The sequence below is a fragment of the Mesoplodon mirus genome (assembly GCF_964341445.2).
Source record: "Mesoplodon mirus genome assembly, chromosome: 4".
Taxonomy (NCBI): domain Eukaryota; kingdom Metazoa; phylum Chordata; class Mammalia; order Artiodactyla; family Ziphiidae; genus Mesoplodon; species Mesoplodon mirus.
The window spans coordinates 46927772-46952991 of NC_138979.1; the positions used below are offsets into that span (position 1 = coordinate 46927772).

Below are 25220 nucleotides of genomic sequence, written 5' to 3' on the forward strand. Positions count from 1 at the left end.
GATCTAAAATATACAGTTTTGTTTTGTTTTTTAATCTGCCATGATCACTCCAAAGCCCATTCATCTCTTTAAATTATCAGAAAGATTAAACACATATAACCTCAGCTATATACTCAAATAGCAAACACACTACAGCACTGATGTCCCAAAACAATTTCCTATAAAACTGAATTTCTCTAGCTGGGTTTCATTTATAGTCCCTCACAGTTCTTTGTCTTCATCCAGCAAAGCAATTGTCTGAGCAACCTCTAAATTCTTCATACTGCATTGCCAATGCTGGAATACAACTTCCAACTTATTAAAAAAAAAGATTCTAAACAACTACAGAGAACTTATTCTATTATTTAAATAAAGCAAGACTAAGCTGCATGTCTACCCAAATAAGCTGAAATTTTAGAGAATTCACAACAATTCACATCTCACTTCAGGAGTCAGGTATCCCAAAATGTCCTTTTAGCTTTATTCCTATCTGTCTTCAACTAGTGGGAATTTGGTAGCCTTTTATCTGGAGACTAAAGCAAGAAAGCAATCAGCCGAGCACAGCCCTTCCTTCTGTTAAACTTGCCTGCTGACTAACACCTTCTCTACAGTACATTATTAAATGATTTTGCATAATCTTTTCCATAGCAAAGGCTCATCACATCTTTTCTTTAAAAACCTGATTACGGACTTCCCTGGTGGTCCAGTGGTTAAGACTCCGTGCTTCCACTGCAGGGGGCATGGGTTCCATCCCTGGTGGGGGAACTAAGATCCCGCATGCAGAGAGACGTGGCCAAAAAAAGAAAAAAAGGATAAAAACCTGATTAGGCTTTGAAATACCCTGATTAAAAAAAATATAAAGCTATCAACTTCTCAGATTCTAAATTTAAGAAATGACATACAATTTTAATAAATTACATAAAGTTTTTTCTTTTATGAATGGGAGAGAAAGGTAAGAGACAGAAAAAAACGTAAAAGAAGAGGGGGTAAGGAAAAGAATAAGAGAGAATAAAATAATAGAAAAAAGGGGGATGGAGAAAAATTGAGGGAGACAAACTAGGAGGTTCTGAATTAGCTGTTATAAACACCTTGTACTAATATGAGCACTGTGAAGAAACACTTCACAATTTACTGGAAATTATCTCTTGTCTTGTTTTAGATGAGATGATCCACATTTATGAAACAGAAGTTTAAAGAAGTAAATGTACTAGACCAATGTAAATATTTTGGGGCCACAGAGAGTTTGCCTGAAGAAACGACTAGAAGAAATGAGAAACTGATGATTAACTATGAAGATTAAGAGGAAGTACAGGGTAGATATCCACCCTTACTTATCCTGAGGGAAGTCCCCTAGAGGAGGATAGAGAACAAAGAAGAGCTCTGGGAAGAATAACAAACAGATGCTACATGCCAACTGCAGAGGTAGAACTGGAGGAAAAAAGACAGACAATGATGAAAGAAACTGAGAAAGAAAACCCAGACTTAAATGTGCTAGAAGCAAAGATGGAACAAGAAGGTAATATACAGAGAAAACTGTAAATACTTACACACTGTGTTAAGACCTGCTCTTTCACACGACAAAAGTGTGACCCTGATGTAATTACCCACCAGTATTTAAGTCCATAACCAAAGATTTCCTTATCATTATGGTATATATGATATATATAATGAAAAGCTATAAATAGTTGAGCACATAATGTGTGAAACCCTCCAGATAGGAAGAGCATAAAAACAAGAGTGCAGCCCCAAGAAAAGTGGCACCCAACACTGGGATGGGAGTAAGTGTGGTGAACCACAAGCCAAAGAACAAAAGAGAGCTTTCTTTATGTTTGGAGGTTCTTCAGATCCATTTTACATAGGAGAAACTTTTTTGGAATTCTCTGTGTTTAAAAAAAAACCTCCAAAAATCCCCAAGCAAGAAATTGTGAATAAAAACTTTATTACTCTCCAAGGGGAAAAAAGTGATCAGAAAGATTTTTTAAAGAATTGAGATAGACATAAAAACATATGTGTTTAGTTAATCTTGAATTCCCTGGAAAGGCCCTTCAAGAAAGAAATCACATCCCCCCAGAATTAAGCCTTAAGGATCACAGCTAAGTGCATAGGCTGTCTATATGCCAGACTTTCCCTCATACTATTTCCCTCATACTGACTAGTATACTCAGGATGTACTAATCAGTCACGCCATCATTTCCAGATATTAAAAATAAAGAAGTGGGGCAGTGACACCACAAAGTCTTTTTTTTTCTCCTCCCCTACCTCCCCAATGAGAAATTATAAAGAAATTTAACAAATTTCTATTAAGAGCACTTAATACTTCTTCACAATAAAACATACTATGATATACATATATATACACCGGTAAAATCTACCATACTGAGGGAAAAAGGAATATGTGGGAGAGTTTCAGAAAAATGTTTCATACTTCAAGCTAAAAAACACCAACTTGAGATAATACATACCAATTTGAATTCTGATAAAATGATTTATTTTTGGTAATGCTGCCTATATTAACACTAATTTAGACATTCAAAAAGATCATCTCTTAACAGAAATTGAAAATAAGCTATACTTTTGTACTGTTGAAAATGGTTTATCAAGAAAACTTACGATTTTTAATGGTAAAAGTACTAAAGCTTGCTATTTTTATTTATAACTCCTACACTTAGTAACTTATAACTTAAAACATGACATGAGGGGTAGACAGTGGAAGGTGGGAGAAGGAATAACAGGAAAACTGCACCAGACCTCCAACTGAAGTCTAAAAGAAGTCTGGTACATAGTTATTAAGTTAGCTCCTGTACACATGCATGCATTCACTGCACTGGGGAAATATCTTTGAGAGATACAATCCCTGTCTTTATGGTGCTAATATTCTAACGGAGGAGACTATGAAGTTATTCAACTATTTTACTACAATTGTAATGCATGGTAACAAGAACTAGAACCTAGGAGGAGAGTGATGGACCTGACTTACCTTAAATATTCAGGAAAGATTCTTTCCTTTTGGAGTTATATAAGTTGAGCTCTGAATGATAAGCAGAAATTTACCAAGGGGGTATTAGGGTTGGGAAAGTGTGGACCAGTGAGAGTTTTAAAATATCAGTAGGATCATGTCACTCCTCTGGTCAGAGCCTTCCAGTGGCTCCCACCTCACTCAGAAGGAAAGCCTAAGTCTTAGTGCTTACTAGACCTGCAAAGGCCTAAACAAATCTGCCCCTCTATCTCTGATTTCACTTGTACACTCTGATGCACTCTCATCGCTTGGCCTCCTTGGGGAGGCCTTCTCATGACTTTTGCATTTGCTGTTCCCTCAGCCTGGAAAACTTCCTTCAAATATGGTTCCTTCTATCACAGTACAGTAATTCAGTAATTAGAATCAGGAAGTAATCTGAATTCTCTGTGTAAACAGATTCTATGTTAAGGTGAACAAGTTCCCTGAATTTTACCGTAGTTAAAAAATAGTAGCCAACATTTACTGAGTACTTACCATGTGCCAGATTCTGTACTCAGTGTTTTACATGAATTATCTCATTTAATTTTCACTACAACCTTACCAGGTAAACACCATTACTGTTTCCATTTTACTGGTAAAGGAGACAACTTCAAAAAGTTATGTGACTTGAGTGGCAAACCAAGGCAACTAATTTCAGAATATCTTATAATTTAATGACTTATACCACTGCACTGGACTGCCTCTTTGTGATTCTGATTACTTTCAAACTGTTAAATATGTAAGATTTTAAAAATAAAAGTTACACTATTTTGTAAGTTTTTATGCTTGGCAGAGAAAATTTCTAACCATCTTAAGGAGAAAATTAATTTAGGACAGTACAATTACCTCACTGGTTCAAAAACAAAAGTGACAGCTGACATATTGTGCTTTATAATTACAAATACATAAAGTAGAAATGTCTTAAAATAATGTGTGCCATAGTAAGACTCACACGAGTATTTAACCAGTTATGATGAAGCTCAAGGCAATACTTAGGAAATTTTTTTTTAGCAGAAAGCACCTAAATAGAAGAAAGCTTTTTAGCATATCTAAAGTAATGAAAGACTGGTCCACAGAGGATAAAGACAAGCAAAGACTGCAGGGAAAAAGAGAGGAGCCAAATGCAACTTCATCTCTTGAGTTTCTAGAAACTCATGTACTATTGTTAAGTCTCATCAACAGGTAAAACAAAAACACTACCTCAAATGCTCCTACTACCTTTGATCCTGAAGAATTACAATTATACAAATAATCTTTCCACTTCTAGTCAATATAATTAATTTCTCAATTGCTTAAAAAAAATTAAAGCATTCTAGGGCTTCCCTGGTGGCTCAGTGGTTGAGAGTCCACCTGCCGATGCAGGGGACACAGGTTCGTGCCCTGGTCCGGAAGGATCCCACATGCCAGAGTGGCTGGGCCCGTGAGCCATGGCCGCTGAGCCTGTGCATCCGGAGGCTGTGCTCCGCAACGGGAGAGGCCACAACAGTGAGAGGCCCGCGTACCGCAAAAAAAAAAAAAAAAAAAAAAATTAAAGCATTCTAAAATTAGATCATGGTGATGACTGCACAACTCTGTAAATATACTAAAACCCCTGAATTGTACACTTAGAACAGGTGAATTTAATCGTATGCAAATTATCTCATTAAAGCTGTTTAAAAAATCAGAATCTACATAAGAAATGCTCAATAATTACTTGTAAAATTAATTTTAAATGGATATTAAATAGCTTATAGACAAAACTGGGCACAAAACATGGCCACTCTCCCTTGAGCTCTTTACCATTTAAACCATTTGCTTGCAACTTTTATAGCAAAGATTCTTAAATTCAGTTACAACATATTCCTGAGCTATGTTACAAGTAATTGGTTACTAAATGTACCAAAGTATAAGAATGGTAATACTTGTAGACAACAAATAGTTGGGGCTTGTTTTTTAATCTACTCTGACAGCCTCTGTCTTTTAATTGGTGTATTTAGAACGTTCACATTTAAATTATTGATACAGCTGGATTAATATGTACCATATTTGTAACTATTTACTATTCATTGCCTTTTTTTTTTTTGGTCTTCTCCACCTTCTGCCTTCTTTCATTTTATTTGAGCATTTTATATGATTCTATTTTCTCTACTCTCTTAGCATGTCAATTATACTTCCTTTTTAAATGCATTTTATATGATTCTATTTTCTCTATTCTCTTAGCATGTCAATTATACTTCCTTTTTAAATCTTTTTACTGGTTACCATAGGATACTTTTATGACTGCTCTAAGTTCACTTTCTTTCTACCCATCCATCCATCCATCTATCCATCGATCTATCTATGTATGGCTACGTTGGGATTTCGTTGATGTGCCCAGTCTATCTAACTATCTATCTATCTATCTATCTATCTATCTATCTATCTATGGCTGCGTTGGGATTTTGTTGATGTGCCCGGTCTTTCTCTAGTGGCTGCGAGCGGGGGCTACTCTTTGTTGCAGCGTGCGGGCTTCTCACTGTGGTGGCTTCTCTTGTTGCGGAGCACGGGCTCCAGGCAAGCAGGCTTCAGTAGTTGTGGCACACGGGCTTAGTTGCTCCGAGGCATGTGGGATCTTCCTGGACCAGGGCTCGATCCCGTGTCCCCTGCATTGGCAGGGGGTTTCTTAACCACTGCGCCACCAGGGAAGTTCACTTTCAAGTAACACTATACCACTTAACAGTTAGTGCAAGTACCTTTTAAGAGTATTCCCAATTCCTTCTTTCAGTCCCTTATAACATTACTGTCATTCATTTCACTTATCCATAGCTATAATTACCAAACGCATTATTTTGAACAAACTGTTAGCCATTAAATCAATTAAAGAAAAATAAGATTTTATTTGATCTTCATTTATTCCTTCTCACTCTTTCTATCTTTATGCAGACCTGAGTGTCTGTTCTATATCAGTTTCCTTCTCTTTGAAGAACTTCTTTTAACATTTCTTTCAAAGCAGGTCTACTGATAACGAATTCTCTCAATTTTTGTTGGTCTGAGAAAGCCTTTATTTCTCCTTCACTTTTTTTATATATGTTTTTTATTATTTTTTTTAAATTTATTTATTTTTGGCTGCATTGGGTCTTCGTTGCTGTGCGCAGGCTTTCTCTAATGGCGGCGAGCAGGGGCTACTCTTCGTTGTGGTGCGTGGACTTCTCATTGCGGTGGCTTCTCTTGTTACGGAGCATAGGCTCTAAGCGGTGGGCTTCAGTAGTTGTGGCACACAGGCTCAATAGTTGTGACACACAGGCTCTAGGGCACAGGCTCAGTAGTTGTGGTGCATGAGCTTAGTTGCTCCGCGGCATGTGGGATCTTCCCGTACCAGGGCTCGAACCTGTGTCCCCTGCACTGGCTGGCAGATTCTTAACCACTTTGCCACCAGGGAAGCAGTCTCCTTCACTTTTGAAGGATAATTTTACTGGTTGGTGGTTTCCTTCTTTCAATGCTAAATATTTTACTCTACTCTCTTGGTTGCTTCCTTGGTTTCTGAAGAGAAGTCTTATTGTAATTCTTACCCTTGTTCCTCTGTAGGTAAGGTGGTTATTTCCCTCTGAGTTCTTTCAAGATTTTCTCTTTGCCTTTAATCTTCTGCAGTTTGAACATAATGTGCCTAGGTGTAGATATTTTTTATTTATCCTGCTTGGTGTTCTCTGAGCTTCCTAGATCTGTGGTATGCTGTCTGTCATTAATTGGGGAAAATTCTGCCATTAAACTTCAAATATTTTTTCTGTTCCCCTCTTTCTTTCTTCTTCTGGTATTCCAATTATACATGTTACATTTTCTGTAATCGTTTCACAGTCTTGGATATTCTGTTCCACTTTTTTCATTCTTTCTTCCTCCCTGTATTTCAGTTTTGGAAGTTTCTATTGACATATCTTCATACTTCATACTGATTCTGTCCTGAGTCATGTCCAGTCTACCGATGGACCCATCAAAGACATTCTCCATTTCTGTTATAGTATTTTTGATTATTAGCATTTCCTTTTGGTTCTTTCTTAGAGTTTCCATCTCTCTGCTTACATTACCCATCTGTTCTTGCATGTTGTCCATTTTTTCCATTAGAGTCCTTAGCATATTAATCTAGTGATTTTAAATTCAGCCTGATAATTCCAAAATCTGTGTCATATCTGAGTCTGGTTCTGATGCTTGGTTTACCTCTTCAGATTGTGCTTTTTTCCTTTTAGCATGCCTTGTAGTTTTTTGCTGAAAGACAGACATGATGTTGGGTAAAAGGAACTGAGATAGATAGCTCCTTACTGTGAGGTGTTATGTTCATCTGTCTAAGAGCTGGGCTGCGCTAATTGTTTGCCATTGCTGTGGTGTCTGAAACTAAAATTTTCTCTAATTTCCTTGTTTTTGTCTCCTGTGTTGTCTTTGAGAGTACCTATAATAAGGTATTTATTAAGCAAGGTCTGAGGCTTATAGCTGTTTTAGCTGTAATCCCATTATTATACAGAAGCCCTACTGATGTGGTAAAATTGGGGGTGGGGGGTGAGGAGCATTCTACTGTCCTATGATTAGGTCTCAGGTCTTTTAGTGAGCCTGAGTTGGGTATTTCCCTTCCCCCACATAGAAGACTAGAGGGGACTGGAGTTGGCTATTTTCTTTCCCTCAGGTCAATTAGGCTTTGGTAAAGCCCCAGTTGGTTAGGCTCTGGTAAAATAGTTTCCCTTGAGGCAGGCCTTCTTAAAGAGAACAGAGAGCTCTGGCTGTATTTCAAAATGGTTACTTTTCTCCTCCTTTTATTCTTGGTGTGACAACAGGAGTGAAGACTTTCAAGCTCTTTATGTGTTGGACCAGAAATCAAAAGTCAGTATACTTTATTATCATCACCGGGAGCTGAGTTACGACTACTGCTGAAATATAACTCTCATTTGTATTCTAATATGCTTTGCATATAATCCTGGTTTTACCCAAGGGAGAATTACAAGACAATTAATATCAAGCAGGTGACTAGCATCCATTCTTTGCCAATGTAAGATAGTGAAGATTGAGAACAGTTATCTATATTCTTTGCATACTTCTCCCAGGTAGCAATGGTATACAGGGGTCCACAAACTACTGCCCAAGGGCCAAATCCTGTCAGCAGTGGAACAAATTTGGCCATCCCCATTCACTAATATGTTACTGATGGCTAATTTCCTAATACAATGGCAGAGTAAAGTAGTTGCAACAGAGACTCTATGTCCTACAAAGCCAAAAATATTTACTATCTGGCCCTTTGAAGAAAACCCTTGCTGACTCCTGGGTTCTACATCCCATACTTTCTTGCACATGTGGTCACTGGTATCGTGTGCCTGTCTGCCTGTCTTTAAACTGTTGACCAGGGATGAGTGCAATGATGACTATGCACTATCTGTTTAATTTTTATTCATCAATTCACTTAATGTACAATTACTGAAACTAAAGATTTCAACTTAGTGGAAATCTTTTACAGCACAGTGTAAATGATGCTATAGCAGAATTATATTCAAATACTATAAAACTTAAAATAAAGGAGTTACTAACTCTACCTGGGGTACTCCAGAATTGAGAATACTAAAGCTCTGCCACAGAGAAGACTTGGGCTTAATATTTTATTAGAAGATATGTCCTTTAAGCCAGTGGTTCTCTAACCTCAGTATCTATCAGAACCACTGGAAAGGCTACTAGAACAAAGACTGATGGTCACACCGCCAGTTTCTGTTACAGTAAATCTGAGGTCGAGTCCCCAGATTTACAGCTCTAACAAGTTCCCAGGTGATGCTAGTATGACCACCACTTGACAACCACTGCTCTAACGAATCAAGTAGCATCATGTAAATACAATTTTAAAGCTTAAAAAGTCTTTTAAAGATAAACTAGTTGCTGTATCTCTCTGAAAGAATATCTAGCAGGCCAAATAAACAAAGTAAAAAGGCTCTATGTCAGATAAAAAGGCCCAGCAGACTAGCCTGTTTTTTGAATCTGAAATACTTCAGGCCCTCAGAATTATTTTCCTATTTTAGTCATTCCCTCCTTACTTCCCAGATAAATCCACCTCCCTCAGTTACTTGCCCTCACTCACAGGTGGTTTCCTTTGCTGTCTTCAGGCTTCAGTCATGACTCAACAAGTTACCTTAGCCTTGGATCTTGGCTCCCAAAATAAGTAGGTCAAACCTTCCACCAGGACCAAACTTAAAAGAAGCTATCTCCAGCTCAATGTTAAGGGAGTCTTCAAAATTCCAAGTTTATCATTTGGGAACTAAGCTGGGACACAGCTGATCAGTCCAGAAAACCCTAACTAAATACAACTGACCTTTGAACAATGCGGAGGACGGGCTGCCCAGCCCTGTGCAGTCAAAATTCTGAGTATAATTTTACAGTCACCCTAAGTATCTGTGGTTCCGCATCTGTGGCTTCAACCAACCATGGATGGTGTAGTACCATAGCACATACCTACTGAAAAAATTCCACATAAATGTGGACCCTCCCAGTTCAAACCCACGTTGTTCAAGGGTCAACTCTACTACTGTATACTCATTCATGAAAGGTTACAGAACTGTGTAGTAGTCATCTGTTCAGTATTTTTTAAATGAGGGACAAAACGGCTCTCACTTGGGATATACATCATTTTTTAATCTAAATACAGTGAAAGACATTTGACTAGTAAAACTGAAACTTGAAACACATGATTACTTCAGTTTCGCCAATATAATTTAAAAAAAACAACTGCTATAAGTCCTCTATTATGTAAAATGCAGCATGAGTTTAATAACTTGTTTGGGGAGGAAATTACCTCATTAAATATATAAAATACAGAAACATTAATATGTAGAAAAAAATACCTCTAAGAATATAGTAAACAAAAATGGTATTCAGTAGTACCTACTGCTACATGAGAAATAAAAAGATGCAAAAGATGTTGCCCCTAGCTTCAAAGAACTTGTTGTTTATTGAAACAGCACAGGAAAAAAAATTAAGAGTGATTAAGTGCTTAATTGTACAGACCTCAATATACAACATGAGGTCAAGAAAAAACAAATATGGACTAGGGTAGCTAAAGAATGTTTTACAGTACAATAACTTGTGCTATGACTTCAAAATAGTTAAAATGTGATTAAGCAGGATTTGGAGGCAGGGGAGTGGAGATTCTAGAAAAGATACAAAGCAGGAGTGAAAGCAGGACCACAAAATATAAGGCAGACAGTGAAGTGCCTGCTGCACTGAAGTGGAGTTAAATGCTTGTGAACAGCAAGAAGTAGGGCTGGATGTACTGTACAGGACTAGGTTACAAAGGCCTTTGAAACCTGACAAATAGTCAATCACGGTACGGGGGGCAAGAGGAAATTACTGTAGGCTTTAGATACATAAAAAAGGATGTTTTAGAGACTGATTTTGGCAGCAGTATACAGCATCATTGAACAGGGGGAAAGGCCAGGGGCAGAGAACAGCTATTTTGCTGCTGTAATAATCCAGGAATGAGATAGTAAAGCACTTAGCTATGGTCCTGGCAGTAGAAATAGGAAGATAGGGAGAAACTTAAGTGACAAGGCGAACTTGGCAACATGTTAAAATATTGGGCAAGGGATGAGAGAGAAAAATCAAATATGAAGCCAATACTGCTAGCCTTATAGAATGAAGAACACTGGTATCTACTACCAAAAGAACTAGAATAACTAGAAAGGAAAGCAAATTGAGGTGGCAAGGCATCATGGCATAGAAGAAGGGTTAGTGTGAAAATGCCAAGTTTAACGTGACAATGGTGGCAACCTGTACTCTGGCGAATGAATGAGTAGATGTGGTTAGAGTTGTCTGGTGAGCCTATCTATTTCGTGACTTTAGCAAAGATATAAAAAGAGAAAAAGAATGGATGGCTGAGAAATAAGTGTTTGGATATGCACAATTAAAGAGCATCTAGAGGAAAGCAGCAGAACAGATAAAACATTAATCAGAGGTAAGGTCCCGAAAACAGAGATCCTACATCCTTGCCCATGGAATCCCCAATGCCTGGCAGAGCAGCTGATACAAAGGTGACTCTCAAAAAGGAATGAATGAGAATTTCCTAAGTGCAAAGGAATCTTAATAATCAGAAGAAAAGTTACAAAATGAAAAACAGAGTCTCAGAAAAGCCCACTGAGTTGGCAAGAAGAGCAGGAAGCCAGACTGCAAGAGTTAAAATGGGTAAGGGAGAGGAAAGATCTGAAGGACAGACGGCAGCCTAAAGGGAAGAGCAGCAGGATAGACAACGAGCAGTATTTTACTTGCTTGGATATTTTTCCAAACTAAAAATAATACTTGCTCATTTAAAAAAAATTGGAGAATATAACAAAGCAGAGGGAAAAACCATACATTGTTCCACCACCTAAGTGCAGACACAGTTAACACTTATAAAATATATGTTCAAACTTATTCTACCAAAAATATGAGTGGGCTTACATACCATACAACAGGATAATATGTGAGGGACTGGAGGGAGGGAAAGAGATAAGGAAAATAGTAAAACCACCAGGGGTTAGATTAGCTAGCAATAATTACTATATTTCTTAAACCTTTTCGTAGTGGTCAGAAAAATAGTACTTTTCTGTTATAATTATTATCATCGAGAGTAAAGATTTTTGCATATTTGTTAATAGTTTATGCTATTCTTCCTACAAAATGAGTATCTACATTCTTCATTCACTTACCTAATGACGTTTTTCTTAGTTTTTCTTATGACTATGAATGAGCTCTTTAGGTCTTTGAGGGATCAACTGTTTGTTTTACTGCAAAACCTCCAAGGTTGTTTGCTGCTGATTTAAGGAAGTCCTAAGCATGTATAAAGCCACAGGAAAAACAGCCTATGGAAAAGAACAGTTTGATGATGCTGACAGAAAAGGGGTATGTGTTAAAACAAATTCCCTAAATATATGGACACAGATGAATCCAACGGGGAAAGCAAACTGCCTCCAATAATAGAAAAGTACATAGATATAGATGCCAAGATATAGGAGCCAAGATATGGACTGAATGAGATACATGAGGGACCCCCACATTAAATATTCTAATCCTCTTCATGAAGTGGCATCATTCACTGAGTCAATTCAGGGTACACAGTCCCCTGCCAAGACTGCTGTTGGAGCAGTCTGGTCCCCTGCCTCAGTTCCACCCACCCTCGTCCTTTTCTTCTCTATTATTACTTTATATTGTTGCTTCCACCTCTGTGCATTAAAATTTAGATGAGAGGATTGTGATTGGTGAAAACCCCACTCCTCAGTCAAGCAAACTTTGTCCTAAGCTATTTTCCTCTAATTAGTCTCATTACTGGCAAGGCTTACTGTCATCAACAACTCTGAATCTAATTCCTGACAGTGGGAATAAAGATCTCCCAGTAAGCAAACTGTTAAATGTATCTGGATCAATAGCCCATCCCTTGATTTTTAGCTAAGGCCATGATCCTGAATTTTGCCAAAAAAACTATTATGTCCTCACTGAATCTTTCTCTCATCTAATTCTGTATTTGTTTATACCATTGATTACACCATCACTGCATGTAACAAAATCTTACTTTTGTTAAATTTAATTATGTTGCATACAACTACACACAGAGGGTGAATGTAAGGTAGAGCTAGTGTCATATTGCTTTTTAATCTTCCTATGCCTGTATGTAGTAGACATTAAAATAAATGTGCACTGAATTCAGTTTTCTTTGACCACTTGATTCCATAAATGCAGGATTAGTTGTTGACCTTCTCACTTCTTTGGAACTTGTATGTACAGAATTTGCCCAAACTAAGCTTACTAATATCTTCTACTGCAGAAAAAGGGATCATGCATTTAGTAATTTGACAGTTAATTTTTTGATCATAGATTGCTTATACACAAATGCAGTTAATAAATCTAATGAATGCAATCAAATTAGGGAAATGATTCACTTACATTAACTGAAGCATCTTGTTCAAATACATTTCCCAACCTCCCAGGAGCGCCAACTTTGCTCCAAGCAAGATATCACTGAAGTGACACTCTTATCCAATTACATTTTTTAAATTTCATGTATACTGCAAAAACAATGGCAAGTTCTTGGCTCTCCCATATACAAATAATATTATTTTACTGTCATATTGTAAACTACTTATTATGCAGTGATTGCTTTGTTTCAGGTATATTCGGTCTCTGAATTCCTATAAACCTTACATATTGGAAAATGAGAATGTTTCATTTAAATTCAGTAAAAATTCACTAAAATGGATTCATCTCAGGTAAGGCCAGTCTAAATTACTGAAAAAAACTAATTTATACACTTTAGATCATTGTTCCTTAGGAGTTGGGAGAAGTTTCATGGAAGCAGTAGCATATGAGTTGGATCTTAAAGTTAGACACTTACATTAACAGAAAAAAAAGAAGGGTTTTTAAGGTAGCAGGTAAAAAGACCAGCACAGGCATAAGCAGAGAAACAAGATAATGAAAGCAAAGAAAAAAGGGTTATGGATAAGACAAACTGAAGTAGCCACTTAATACAGTAATCCCCTGTTCCCATCTTGAAGCTACTTAGCAGCAAAAGATCATCAAAGCAGGAAAGCCACAGAAAAATAAAAACACAAGAAAAGAATGAAGAACACAAACCCAAGTGCTCTACATGTTTGGTATGTATCTTAAAATTAGGAATCACAGATGGCAACCCCAAAGCTCTAGGGAATCATCCTCCAAGATAACCAATAGTTCTGATGCTTTACCTATAACACAGCTCAAATTCTAAAAATCACGGATTTCAGAAAGAAAAGGGGAGGAAATATAGGGCATATGTACCATCACTTCCTATTCCCATGCCCTTCGTAGGCATCACTCATTAGTCAGACTTGTGGCATGCAAGTTCAAGTCCATTTGAATCCTGTGTCAAAATGAGTGTAAAGGTATCCTTTGCTATCTGAACCCTTCCTATCTAAACCCAGACCACCACAAACAAGTTCAGGAATTTTTTTTTTTTTTTTTTAAGATAAAGCTATTTGGAGGAGATGGTATTTCCCACCATATTTACTCTTGCTTCCCCAAATTCCAAAACATAACAGATTCGGAACCTGTCACTCCGACCTCTCACTCTTCAAATTAAGAAACCAAATAGGGTACAAACAGCAAGGAATACACCTGTATGTTTTCAGTTTGTTCTGAGATACAAAACCTCACCTCCCACACATTCTTGTAATATATATAGGAGCTCCTGTAACAGATGCCTGATAAAGGTATTGTGCATAATTAACCAAACCTCATTGTTTTCTATTTCCTCTTATGAATAGGAAGTACACAGTCCCTGACACAGAAAAAAGTAAACGTCTCAAGAAAGAAAAATTAAATCATGTTTTAAAGTTTTTATTCATGTGGGTTAAGGTTAAGCGTTAACTACCTTAATCTCATAGTCAGCAATCAAGTGCATTAAGGCTTCAGAGCTTATTGTTCCTTGTTTATTATCCTGCCCAGGGCAGAAAGAGTCTTCCTCTTATTGGCCCATGTTACTCTTCTTTAACCTGAACTTTTAGAACCTCAAGGAAGCAGAAGAGAAAGCAACTAAAAAGACCAAATGCAGCGGGCTTCCCTGGTGGCGCAGTGGTTGACAGTCCGCCTGCCGATGCAAGGGACACGGGTTCGTGCCCCGGTCCAGGAAGATCCCACGTGCCGCAGAGTGGCTGGGCCCGTGAGCCATGGCCACTGGGCCAGCGCGTCCGGAGCCTTTTCCCCCAATGGGAGAGGCCACAACAGTGAGAGGCCCGCGTACCGGGGGGGGGGAAAAAAAAAAAAAAAAAAAGAGACAGTGGAAAAGGAGGCACTTGACAAAGTGGTCTAGTTTGGTCAGAGATACAGAGTATCTTACTGTCTCATTCTTTACAATACTTATAAAGAACACTCTGTCACAACTACAAATTAAAATGCCTACCCTTGATGAATAAACTACAAATTAAAATGTCTACCCTTGATGAATAAAGTGGTGAAGCTCAACTTAACACTCAATTTTCTGAAAAGAATACACACCTTTCTTATTTACATAACCAAATTTACAATATAACACTCTCTACTGCCTTAAAATATTATATTACTACAGGAGAAAAGTTCCTATGTGACATGCTCTTAAGTATTGAGTACCTCTTCATAAACAAAACAATCACACAAATAACCCCCCTAGTGCAATCTTTCAAGTAGCAGTTAGTAAACTCCCCAACAACAGGGAGTACTACATAGTCTCACATATTTTTGCATAATCAACAACAGCTCTTAGAATACATTAAATGTAATACATGTTCAATAAATATTTGCAGACTGAATCTCACATAACAGAACTCTTGCACAAGGTAACAATAAGTGAATCACACCTTCAGGTAATTCTCCTGGGCTAGCACCCAAGGAAACCCGGACAAAACCTAACAATCTGTCCATTGAAAATGTTCTGCTGATTGCTGATTAATTAAATGTTAGTCTTTCACTGTACTTATGGGCTGCTTTATTATTGCTGCCAATATTAATTTAGTAACAGAGCCACAGAAATTTAAGTTAAAGGAACTTGCAGGGTCATCTGGTATAAGCCTTTCATTTTGTAGACAAGGAAATGAAGGGGTCTACTTTTCCCATGCTTTGGCACTTGTCACCGCATTCCCTGGTCCTCTAACTGAATGAAAGAGAGGTTTTATTGCACATTTTTGCTTAGGTTAATATTACATGTGAATGGGCATTCCTCAAATGCCAGTCTCTAGAATAGTACTTTGTATACAGCAGGTACTCAGGTGAGTACTTAAACACTGTTCTTGCTTAAAGTGTTCAAATTTGAGTGAATGACAATGCTCATTTTCATTTGTACAGTTTTAGTGTGTAACATTTTTCTAATATAAAGTGATTTGACGTAAGTTTTTATTCAAAGCATCTTTCATAACAAATAAGATACTTCTGCCTTTCCTACCACTGTGAAGTTCATTTCCCCCAATAATACCAAAAACTAATAGTGACACAGAAACCAAATCAGTTCTGCACATTACATCATTCAAGACACCTCCCAATGGGGAGAGCAAACTGGTCAATTATTTATACACACACATAATCAGTACCTAAGTTAAACGAGGCCATAAAGTTGAGGGGTTTGAAACTGCTTAACTTGCCTTTCTGAGCAATAGGGAAGACAATTTCATCAGTTTCTGATCATAGAGGAGAACAAGGAATTGCCTTCTTTCTGGAATCAGAAACACTTAGTGCTAGGATGCACCATCACAGCTGGTCTCAATATAGACAAGCTAAAAGGACCCTAAGTCTTTGGTGTGCTTGGTATGGAAGATAGGTTGAACTCAGGGTAGGTGACATGTCAAACAACTAATCAAAATATTTAAAAGCCAGATGATGTACTAGTCAGTCTCTAATTTTAAAGCAAAGTGAAAATCCTGGGCTTATGGTTAAAGTAAACTCTAAAGTCATGAGCTTTATAGCAAATGTTTCCCACTGAAGTTGAAGAAACAATAACTGTTTCTTAGAGCTAAAAATTGCCTGTCCCAGAACCAAGGACAAAACTGAACTACAGAGTTCTATGACAGGGGACAGAAATCAGAACAAATATGGCGCTAATAAGAAAAACGTATGGATCGCCGTACCTTGCTCACTGCAACTAAGAAATAAGAGAGTAAAACAAAATTGCTCAATTTGGGTTTAAATTCTAAGTCTAAAATGTACCAGATTCATACCTCTGTATGACTTACAGGATTAAATAAAGACAAGGAACTATAGCCACAGCACTGCTCCCAGGATCTGACAATGAATCAGAGGAGTCCTATAGCTTCCCTGTCACTCAATTTATCTCTTTCCATAAAGTGTGTAGAATAATGACACATCATATAAAACTGTTTTTAAAAAATGGTTTTTAAGGTCTTACTTGCAAATAGTTATATAAATAAAAATAATAACTGATAATAATGAATTCTTTTAAGAATCCCTGAATTTGTTGAGTAAATACAGTATTAGAACATTTTCTACAATGAAACATCATGATTTCTTTTGAATTTATAGGTAAATGTTTGTCGTCCATGTGACAGTCTAATTCCAAATATGCTAATCACTCCCAACCATGCAGGTATGATTATTCTTAAACATAACTAATCACAAACAGGCAGAGTGATTTCAAATGCAATTTTTCCACAGTAATTTTATTCTATCAGGGTTTCAGGAAAAACTGCTTTAAAAAGTAAAAGAAAAGCACTTAAATTCTTTTGGTCTAAATTAAATACAAACATTCTTTTTTTTTTTTAACTGTGAAGACACTGGGAGATAAGAGGAAGGAAAAACTTGCTTCAGTATTCTTTTTTTAGGTAACCAAAGAGGGGTGCAATGTAAGTTAAAGAAGTTTGCAGTGAGGTTAGATTGTGGCTTTGTTTTAGGTTGCCAGTATGAGTTTTTACTTAGAAAAAATGCATGAGTTACTAGCTTTCCTTTTTTAATGAAAAGTTTATATTAGAATTCTATTATTTTCTATTACTTACAAAATATAAATACTATGTTATAGCATATTCAGTATTAAAACACACCTCTGTAAATAAATCTCCTTTCAAGTGAGTTGTGTAAGTGATCTGGACCTCTGTCTATGGAGTGGGAATAAGGAAGATCAAGAAAGGTACAGGCTCCTTACATTGGACTTAAGCTGAAAATACCTGTAAATATATTACACAAATACTACAAGACTATCAAGTTATCAAGTTAGTAACTTTATTTTGTAGAACTATCTTAAAAATACATTATATTTCCAATTCTTAAGAAATCTGGTTCCTGATGTTAATCATTAAGTACCATGATTTCAACTCTGAATACTTAATATTTTTTCCAAAGACTCATTTTTAATGCTTGAAATAACCATGGACATACTTTTATCTCACAGTATTTTAGCTTAATAAACAGAATAGATTAATTATGAACTGAGATAATAAATAATTCATTATCTAGCTAAAGGCCTACATCACATACTGTATATTTGTAAAATAGGAGGACAAGTTCAGACTTGTTTGTGACTTGCCAAGTCCAATAATTTAGAAACTATGATCAACCTAAATGCAAAACCCTTCTGATAATTATTAAATGCCACATTTCTGTTTAATGCAATTTTAAATTCTCATCAGTAATGATACCAAAGGTTGATATAGGATGTACTACAAAACTGATAATCTTTCAGAACATTATCAAGTGATAAAATAATTGGTAAAAAGATATTGTTGCTTCAAAAAAATGTGAAATGAGATACCTAAAGAACTGCACTCTTACCTATTAAAAGTCATTTTAATTTTATACACATACACACACTATTTCTTAGGAAGAGACTGTGGTGAAGGAGCTTTCACTTTCTAATGTCATTATTTTATATAGTCACTTGATGAATAACATAAATCCAGTCTTGCGGAGCAGTGGCTATGAGTCTATATATTACATAGAGCCACTAACGTTGTTTATGATCCACAAATGTTGTCTAAAGTTTTAAATATAAAGAAATGATTTTTGCAAATAGGATTTCTAAAGCTGAAAATTAAATGCTACTAAGTGTGCCAGTACAATTTTAAAATGAAGCTATAAAATTGTGTATTTGGGAATTAAGGTGTTTGTTGTCAGTTTTTCTTTTCAGAGCAAGTACCAAAAACTGAAGCACACTGTACTTCAGAAGTTTTTCTTACATTAAAATCAGCGCAGTTAAGTCGTAATGGATGTGTAAATATAAATTATCAATTAAAGAATAATTAAATCACATGATTTACCAAAAAGAGCACCATTCCACTATCATTATCATTCAAACACTTCAGTCCACTGCCTATACAACTTATTCATATTTTAAAAATATAAGGTGAAGTTTCCTCTCCCCTATTGTTCTCATAATAAGTTAAAACATATACTTACTAATTCAACTTTCAAAATTTGCCTTTCTTAAAAGATTTTAGTCCTTTAACTTGGATGTCCCTTACCTGAATGTAAAAACCAAAGTGCTCAATTCAGATTTCAGAGACACTAGTTACATCAAGTTAATAGGGGGGAAAAAAACCTGGTTTCTGGAAACCTTGATGGTAAGGAGATTAAGCATCTCTTCCTTTAAATTACAGCTTTAAAAGGGGGTAGGGCATCCATCGAAGAATAAAGCCTTCTCTCTCTCTCTCTCTCACATGCACACACACAAGGCAATCCTATTTATCCGACCTATTCAAATTGCCACAGCAGGACTATTGTTAACCCTAAAAAATTCTCCTTTAAAATATTTAAACTTTATTTTAAAATTAAAACCGAAAGCAAGATACTCAGTTGCCAGCTACTGTGCAGTATGAAACTATTAAAGCCTGCACTGACCTACTTCATATTATCATCATGACAATATGGATATATGCCAAGAAAATAATGAAATTACTATATAACAAACTAATTTTGTATTCAAAAATTGTCACTGTTTTTAAATGTGTAAATATTGTACTGCAATGCCAGTTGTTTTATGATACTTTTTAAGTTGCAATATAAAAAAAGTAAGGAGTTTTGATATTTCAGTAATCATATTCAATGATGAACATGCAAGATCTCATTTTTAAAATCAGAGCTTTTTTAAACACCACATTTAATTCTATTTTTAAACTTCTATTAAAAGCAGTCTCTTAGACTAAACTCCAAATAATACTTTCCATTTTTAAAATAGCACTACACTTTTTAAAACATGTCAGTTAATGAAGAACCCTACAAAAATAATGCAAGTTCCTGTTCAAAGAATATTTGCAATGGCTCTAACAGAGGACAGACTTAAGTCAGTGTATTTAATTATTAAAAGACTGCTACCAGTCTTTCAGAGTTTGATCTAATGTTGAAATATTGGAAATTCTCATACAAGAAAGTATAGGAATAGCAAAGGATATTTCATCCATGGTTTCTAAAAAAAGACACATGAAATGGCAACACATTTATTTTAAATTAAACACATCCTTTTAACTTAGAAAATCACTTTGCTGTATAAACTACCACCTTAAAATATCTCATACTAAAGAAACGCTTTCTTCACAATCAATGCAAAGATTAAGATCCCTGGAAGAGAATTTTAATCTCAGAATAAAGAAGGCAAAAACATCCAGAAACAGCAGCTAAACCAACTGAAAGGAAGAGACACATTAGGTTTTGTGCTGCATATTAATATTCTTACGCACAGTGTCTGTTTGGTGAAAATTCACAATACACTTCTTCCTCCCAGTATGACTGCAAAAAGGAGTAAACACATTTTACATTCCTCAGTCCCAAATTCATGCTACCATCATGCACCATGACTTAATTTCGACCTGTATTCCTCTTACACATAAGTGAAAAACATAAATGACTTGTTTATCTGCACTCGAAATTGAGGAGGGGGTAAAAGCATTTTTTGGCTCCGGAGCCCAGGGGCTCATGCAAAGTCCCCACACCTCCAGAGGTCCTATGAATATGCACCCGACTTTGTGGAGACCCCCATTCAATGAATGCATCAGCCGCCTCCTCGGCTCCCTTGCCCGCCGCCCCCCACCCGCTTTGCAGCAGAAATGTGCCTGGGCTTTTTTACCCCAGCGATGGAGGATCCTCTTACCAGATGGAGTTCTTGATCCTGTGTTGCAGCGCGCTGGCCTCTGTCCCTGGCAGCCCGGGCACAAGGGCTGGCAGAGCCACCCCCGAGTTGGGGGCGCTGGGGGGAGGCTGCTGATGGGCATCAGGCTGCTGTGGTGGCGGCTGTTGTTGTTCCTCTGCCATCGCTGCTGGAGGGGGGGGAGGGAGGGAGGGAAGATGGGGGCGCGGGGAAGGGTGAGGGAAGAGACGGGGAGGGGAGGACGTAGGGGGAGAGGAGGAGGGGGGAGGGGAAGAGGAGGAGGAGGAGGACGAGGACGAGGAGGAGGAGGAAGGAAGCTGGATAAGCTAGGCCTTTACCCCAGGGCTCGAGTGAGTCGCTTTCGCCTGCCGCCTGGGGGACATCACCGGGGAGACCGAGCGGCTCCTTACGGCCCGGGCGCTTCACCGAGGGAGAGGCATGGCGGCGCCCCTCAGCCCCCCGCCGCCGCCGCCGCCGCCTCCTCCCGTCAGCGGCCGGGGCTTGGGGGGTGTGAGGAGGGGGCGTCTGAACACGAGGTGGGGGGGCAGGGCTCCCCCAAATCCAAGGAGGACGGTTGCTCAGGGACCTGGCGTCCTGGCCTTCCTTTCTTGCCCCCGGGGCTTTCTACTCCGGCGGCCCCGCGCTGCTGCAGCCCCAGGCTCGGCTGCACGCCACTCCCCACACCGCCGCCGCCGCCGCCGCCGCGGCCACCGCTGCCCTGCCAGCCCCGGAGGCAGCCCAGTGCGCGCAGCCGCACTGCAGCCAGGCGCAGACGGCAAAACACCTACCGCTCGGCCGCGGGGGGGGGCGTGGACCAGTGTGTGCGGGATACGCGCGAGGGCGCGGGGGGCCGGGAGGGGGCCGCACGGGCGCGGAGGGCGGGCGCGGGCTAGCGGGGCCCGGAACGTGCGCCGCCGGGGCCGAGGAGGGGACTGGCCGAGCTGGTGGAGGAGAGCAGGAAAACGTGGGGGAGGTGCTGGCGAGAGAAAGAGAACTTGCGTGAGGAGGAGGAGGAGGAGAAACCAAATTTAACATTTGGCGTGGAAATGGGATTTTTTTTTTTTGCATCCTCCAAGCAAGTAAAGTGAAATCAATCAACATTATCCTCCCTCCCCTCGGCAAGTGAGGATTACTTTCTCCTTGGGTAAAGGAAGAGAACTGAAGCAGGTAAGAGCATAAGCTGACTTTTCAGAAGCCCCCAAAGAAGAACACCCGTTGGAATTAACCACCCTTTAGGTCATTCAGTCTTGAACGGAAATCGCAAGGCAGGAGCTGGGTTGAGTGCTCCTCGGTCGGGCATTCAAAGCCCTCCAAATCTGGCCCCACTTTAGCTATCCAATCATAGCTGCCTCCATCCCCGTGCAAGAACTCCCGGCTCCAATCAGTGAAGTCTCCATGCCATTCTCAATGCGCCGCATACTCATTCTTCCTTCGTGCTTTTGCTCGTGCTCTTCCTCTCACCTCCCTCCCCACCCCACCCCCTTTCCTGGATTGCCCTCCCTCCTCCTCTATACCGCTCTCCAGCCAACCCAGGCTCTCGGGCACAGCTCAAGTCGAGGCTTGTCAGGGTCCCTGGCAGCCAAGGCCCCTGCCTGTCTCGGAAAGAAACGCGTGTAGTTTTCACAACATGGAGGCTCAGGCTCCAGCCACAAGCTCCTTCCTTCGGAGCCAGTTGAACCCCTGGACGCACTCTCTGCCCCCTCCCACGCTACTCATCCTTAAGAGCTAGCTTTGCCCACCAAGAGTAAGACTCCCTGCCAGAAACATGTAAGTCCCCTTTAAGAGCAGAAGAATTGGCTTTTCTAGGTGGGGCTGATCAGGGAGGCCTAAACTGCCTGGGTGTAGAAGACTACAGCCAAGGCCTCTGGCACCAGATGGAACAGCTGCTCAGCTCACACTGACCTTCCTATGGGCCTGTGGGTGTTATGCGCTATTCTGATTTAACTTTTCTGACAGTTTCTATCAGGTTTCTACCTGTCAGATTCTCTGGCCACTTTCCTGCAGTGCTTGGACTTTGGGCAGTGAGTCCCTGCCACCTTTTAGACTCCTCCTGGGTGGGGAATCTGATTGGCTTGGGTTTCTTGGCCTTTGGAGTTCTAGGTTCCCTGCCTTGGCCTGGAACCTTTTTGCTTTTGCACCACTGTGCCCTCAGGCCTGACTCACAGAATCCACTCCCAGCTTCACCCTGAGTTCTTGCACGTGGTGGGAGCAGGAGGACTAGGAGGGAGGAAGGACACCTGCGTGCAAGACAATTCTAAGCCCCTTGGATTCCTTTGCACCCTGAAACCCACCGCACTGACTCTGCCACACAAACAAGCCCCCATTTTCTATAACCTAGGGTCACTATTAGCTTAGCCTTTTTTAGAAAATATTAGTTGTTTATGAATTCATTTTGCATATGGACCCTTGTGTTCTATGTAAAGACAGGCTCTTTTTTTTTTTTTTTTTTTCCCCCAGTACGTGGGCCTCTCACTGCTGTGGCCTCTTCCGTTGCGGAGCACAGGCTCCGGACGCGCAGGCTCAGCGGCCATGGCTCACGTGCCCAGCCGCTCCGCGGCACGTGGGATCTTCGCGGACCGGGGCACGAACCGGTGTCCCCTGCATCGGCAAGCGGACTCTCAACCACTACGCCACCAGGGAAGCCCTAACATTCTTAAAGTGACCCAAATAGTAAATGAGGGAGCCAGGATTTGAATCCTGAAGTCTAATGCCAGAGCTTACAAGCCTTGGTGAAAATGAAGTTATACTGAAAAATCTTGAATGCATATCTAAGCTGTATATCCATGGGGAAGATGGAGGGAGTAAAAAGGCATTGGGGAAAGTCGCAAAGTCCCCCAGGTTCTAATTTTTTTTACCTTGCCAAGAGAGAATGATGGCTCCATATTGCCACACCCTGGGAGGGGGAGACCCTAGGGAGGAGGTTCAACCAAGAAGGGTAATGTATCTGAGACTGCCAAACGCCTTAAGAAAAGGAAGCTGAGAACCAAGACGTTTCTTTTAAAATTTACTACCGGGTGTCACACAGGCTGACTTCCCGACTGCAATTTTTCAGTGTTTTAAAAGAGCATGTCATCCCAGCAGCCACTAGAGGGCAGAGCAGAACCGCAACCCTGAACTGCCCTCTAGCGGCGGTGCTGACGAGAGGGCATTGTTGAGCCTGTGGGCCCTCAAGGGCCCACGAGGGGTTGACATCTGGGACTCTTAGGTTCAACCAGCAATGAGAGGGGTCGCAGATAATGTCAGACTTAAGAGATCTTATTGCCAGAATGGACATCCTTGCAGGGATGCTTTAAAGAGTCAGCCCCCACTGCTCACTTAAAATCTGGGAGTAGAGTGTGTGTTTTGTTACCATCTTCCGAGAGGGCGGTGAATACAGTTATACCAGTAGAAACCTAAAAGAAATCTGATGAAGTTATTCAAAATCGTGGGTGGGGACTCAAGCCAAACCCAGATACCTTGAGTAAAGGTAGCAGCGTAGCCATGGTGCTTCTGAAATTGTGTTTGCCCCCCTCTGGTTATGAAACTCTGTACTAAGGTCCCTCAGGGACCCAGAATCAATGTGGCTGATTTCCTCAGAGCTTCAGTTTGACTCAGTGAGAAGTAGCGGAAAACATTATGATGAACATGAATTTTCAAGAGAATACACTAAATTTTGAGCTTCTGTTCCTCAACCCTGAGGAGTATAAGTCTGTTCTCCCTGGGAAAGTGTACTCCCGTAGAAAATTTTGAGAAACACTGATGTAGTGGGGAAGAAAGACTCCAGTCTGGGAGTCAGAAAACCTAGGAATTCAAACCCTCTGTTTTCATCTCTATAAAAATGAAAATCATGACCTACCTCACAAGGTTATTGTGAGAAACACATAAGGTGATACCTAAACCAGGGAAACGCTATACACAGAGAAAGACAATCTATAAGGTGGATCATGAGCACCTCGAAGCCTTATTTTATCTTAGTAATCCCGGGACACAATTCCTTACTCCTGGGTGTTCATATTTGTTGTATTGAGTAGTCACCTAACCTTAATTTTCTTAGCCCAGTACGTTATACCACCTTGCTCTCTTATGTCTAAACTTTGTCTCCTTTATGAAACTAAACTTTGTATACTGACCAGACTGTAATATATATGTTTATCATACATTTATTATATCCCATACATAAGGGTGTCAGGCACTGAAAATATAAATAAATAGATAGGTAAGACCTGGTCCTAACTTGAAGTAGTTTACATTCTGGGGAGAAGAGAGACCTATTAATATATATTAGTTACACAAGATGATGAGTATAGTGAAGGGAGGGATTGGTCCTGCTCAAGGTAAAAGAGCTTTTGGAGAAGGCCTCTTGGCTATCATTTGAATGGGGTCTCATCGGGTGAATAGAAGTTCAACAGGCAGTACACTGAGGGAAGATGGTTTCAGGTCAAGAAGCAGCATGAACACTGGTGTGAAGCCATGAAAGGGCACATGAGATGAGTGCATAATGCAGAACCCAGTGTTAGCTCTGTGCTCAGATCCTTAATGGAGTGTATAGGGGAGGGAAAGGAGGGGAGGGAGACACAGCCCATTTTACTAAATGTTACTCTGTGTTATTAGTTACGATTGTTCTGACAAAATGAGGCCTCAAATAGGCTCATCATTGGTTAAGTGCTTAAAGTGTACATTTAATTTCCACTAATTATGGTGGTTTACAGATGTGGAAAAGATCAGGTTCTACCC

The 25220-nt window shown here is 39.5% G+C and overlaps 2 protein-coding genes across 4 annotated transcripts in view; one reads left to right on the top strand and one right to left on the bottom strand.

Moving 5' to 3' along the window:
* RFX7 (regulatory factor X7) overlaps window positions 1-21218 on the bottom strand; it is a 158104-nt gene extending 136886 nt beyond the window's left edge. The window contains exons 1-2 of one of the 2 annotated variants that reach the window (XM_082617083.1): window positions 20846-21218; window positions 20511-20673 (exon numbers count right to left, since the gene is read on the bottom strand). In XM_082617083.1, coding sequence (XP_082473209.1) covers window positions 20511-20671 — 161 coding nt within the window. In that variant the 5' untranslated portion in view covers window positions 20672-20673; window positions 20846-21218. Of the gene's footprint in view, window positions 1-20510; window positions 20677-20845 lie in introns of both variants that reach the window. The other variant, XM_082617084.1, reaches the window with a different exon arrangement.
* The window catches only part of TEX9 (testis expressed 9), a 212774-nt gene continuing 208225 nt past the window's right edge, over window positions 20672-25220 (top strand). Inside the window, exon 1 of one of the 2 annotated variants that reach the window (XM_082617097.1) lies at window positions 20672-20857. The gene's annotated coding sequence lies outside the window, so the exon portion shown is untranslated. Of the gene's footprint in view, window positions 20858-21434; window positions 21675-25220 lie in introns of those variants that run through there. The other variant, XM_082617096.1, reaches the window with a different exon arrangement.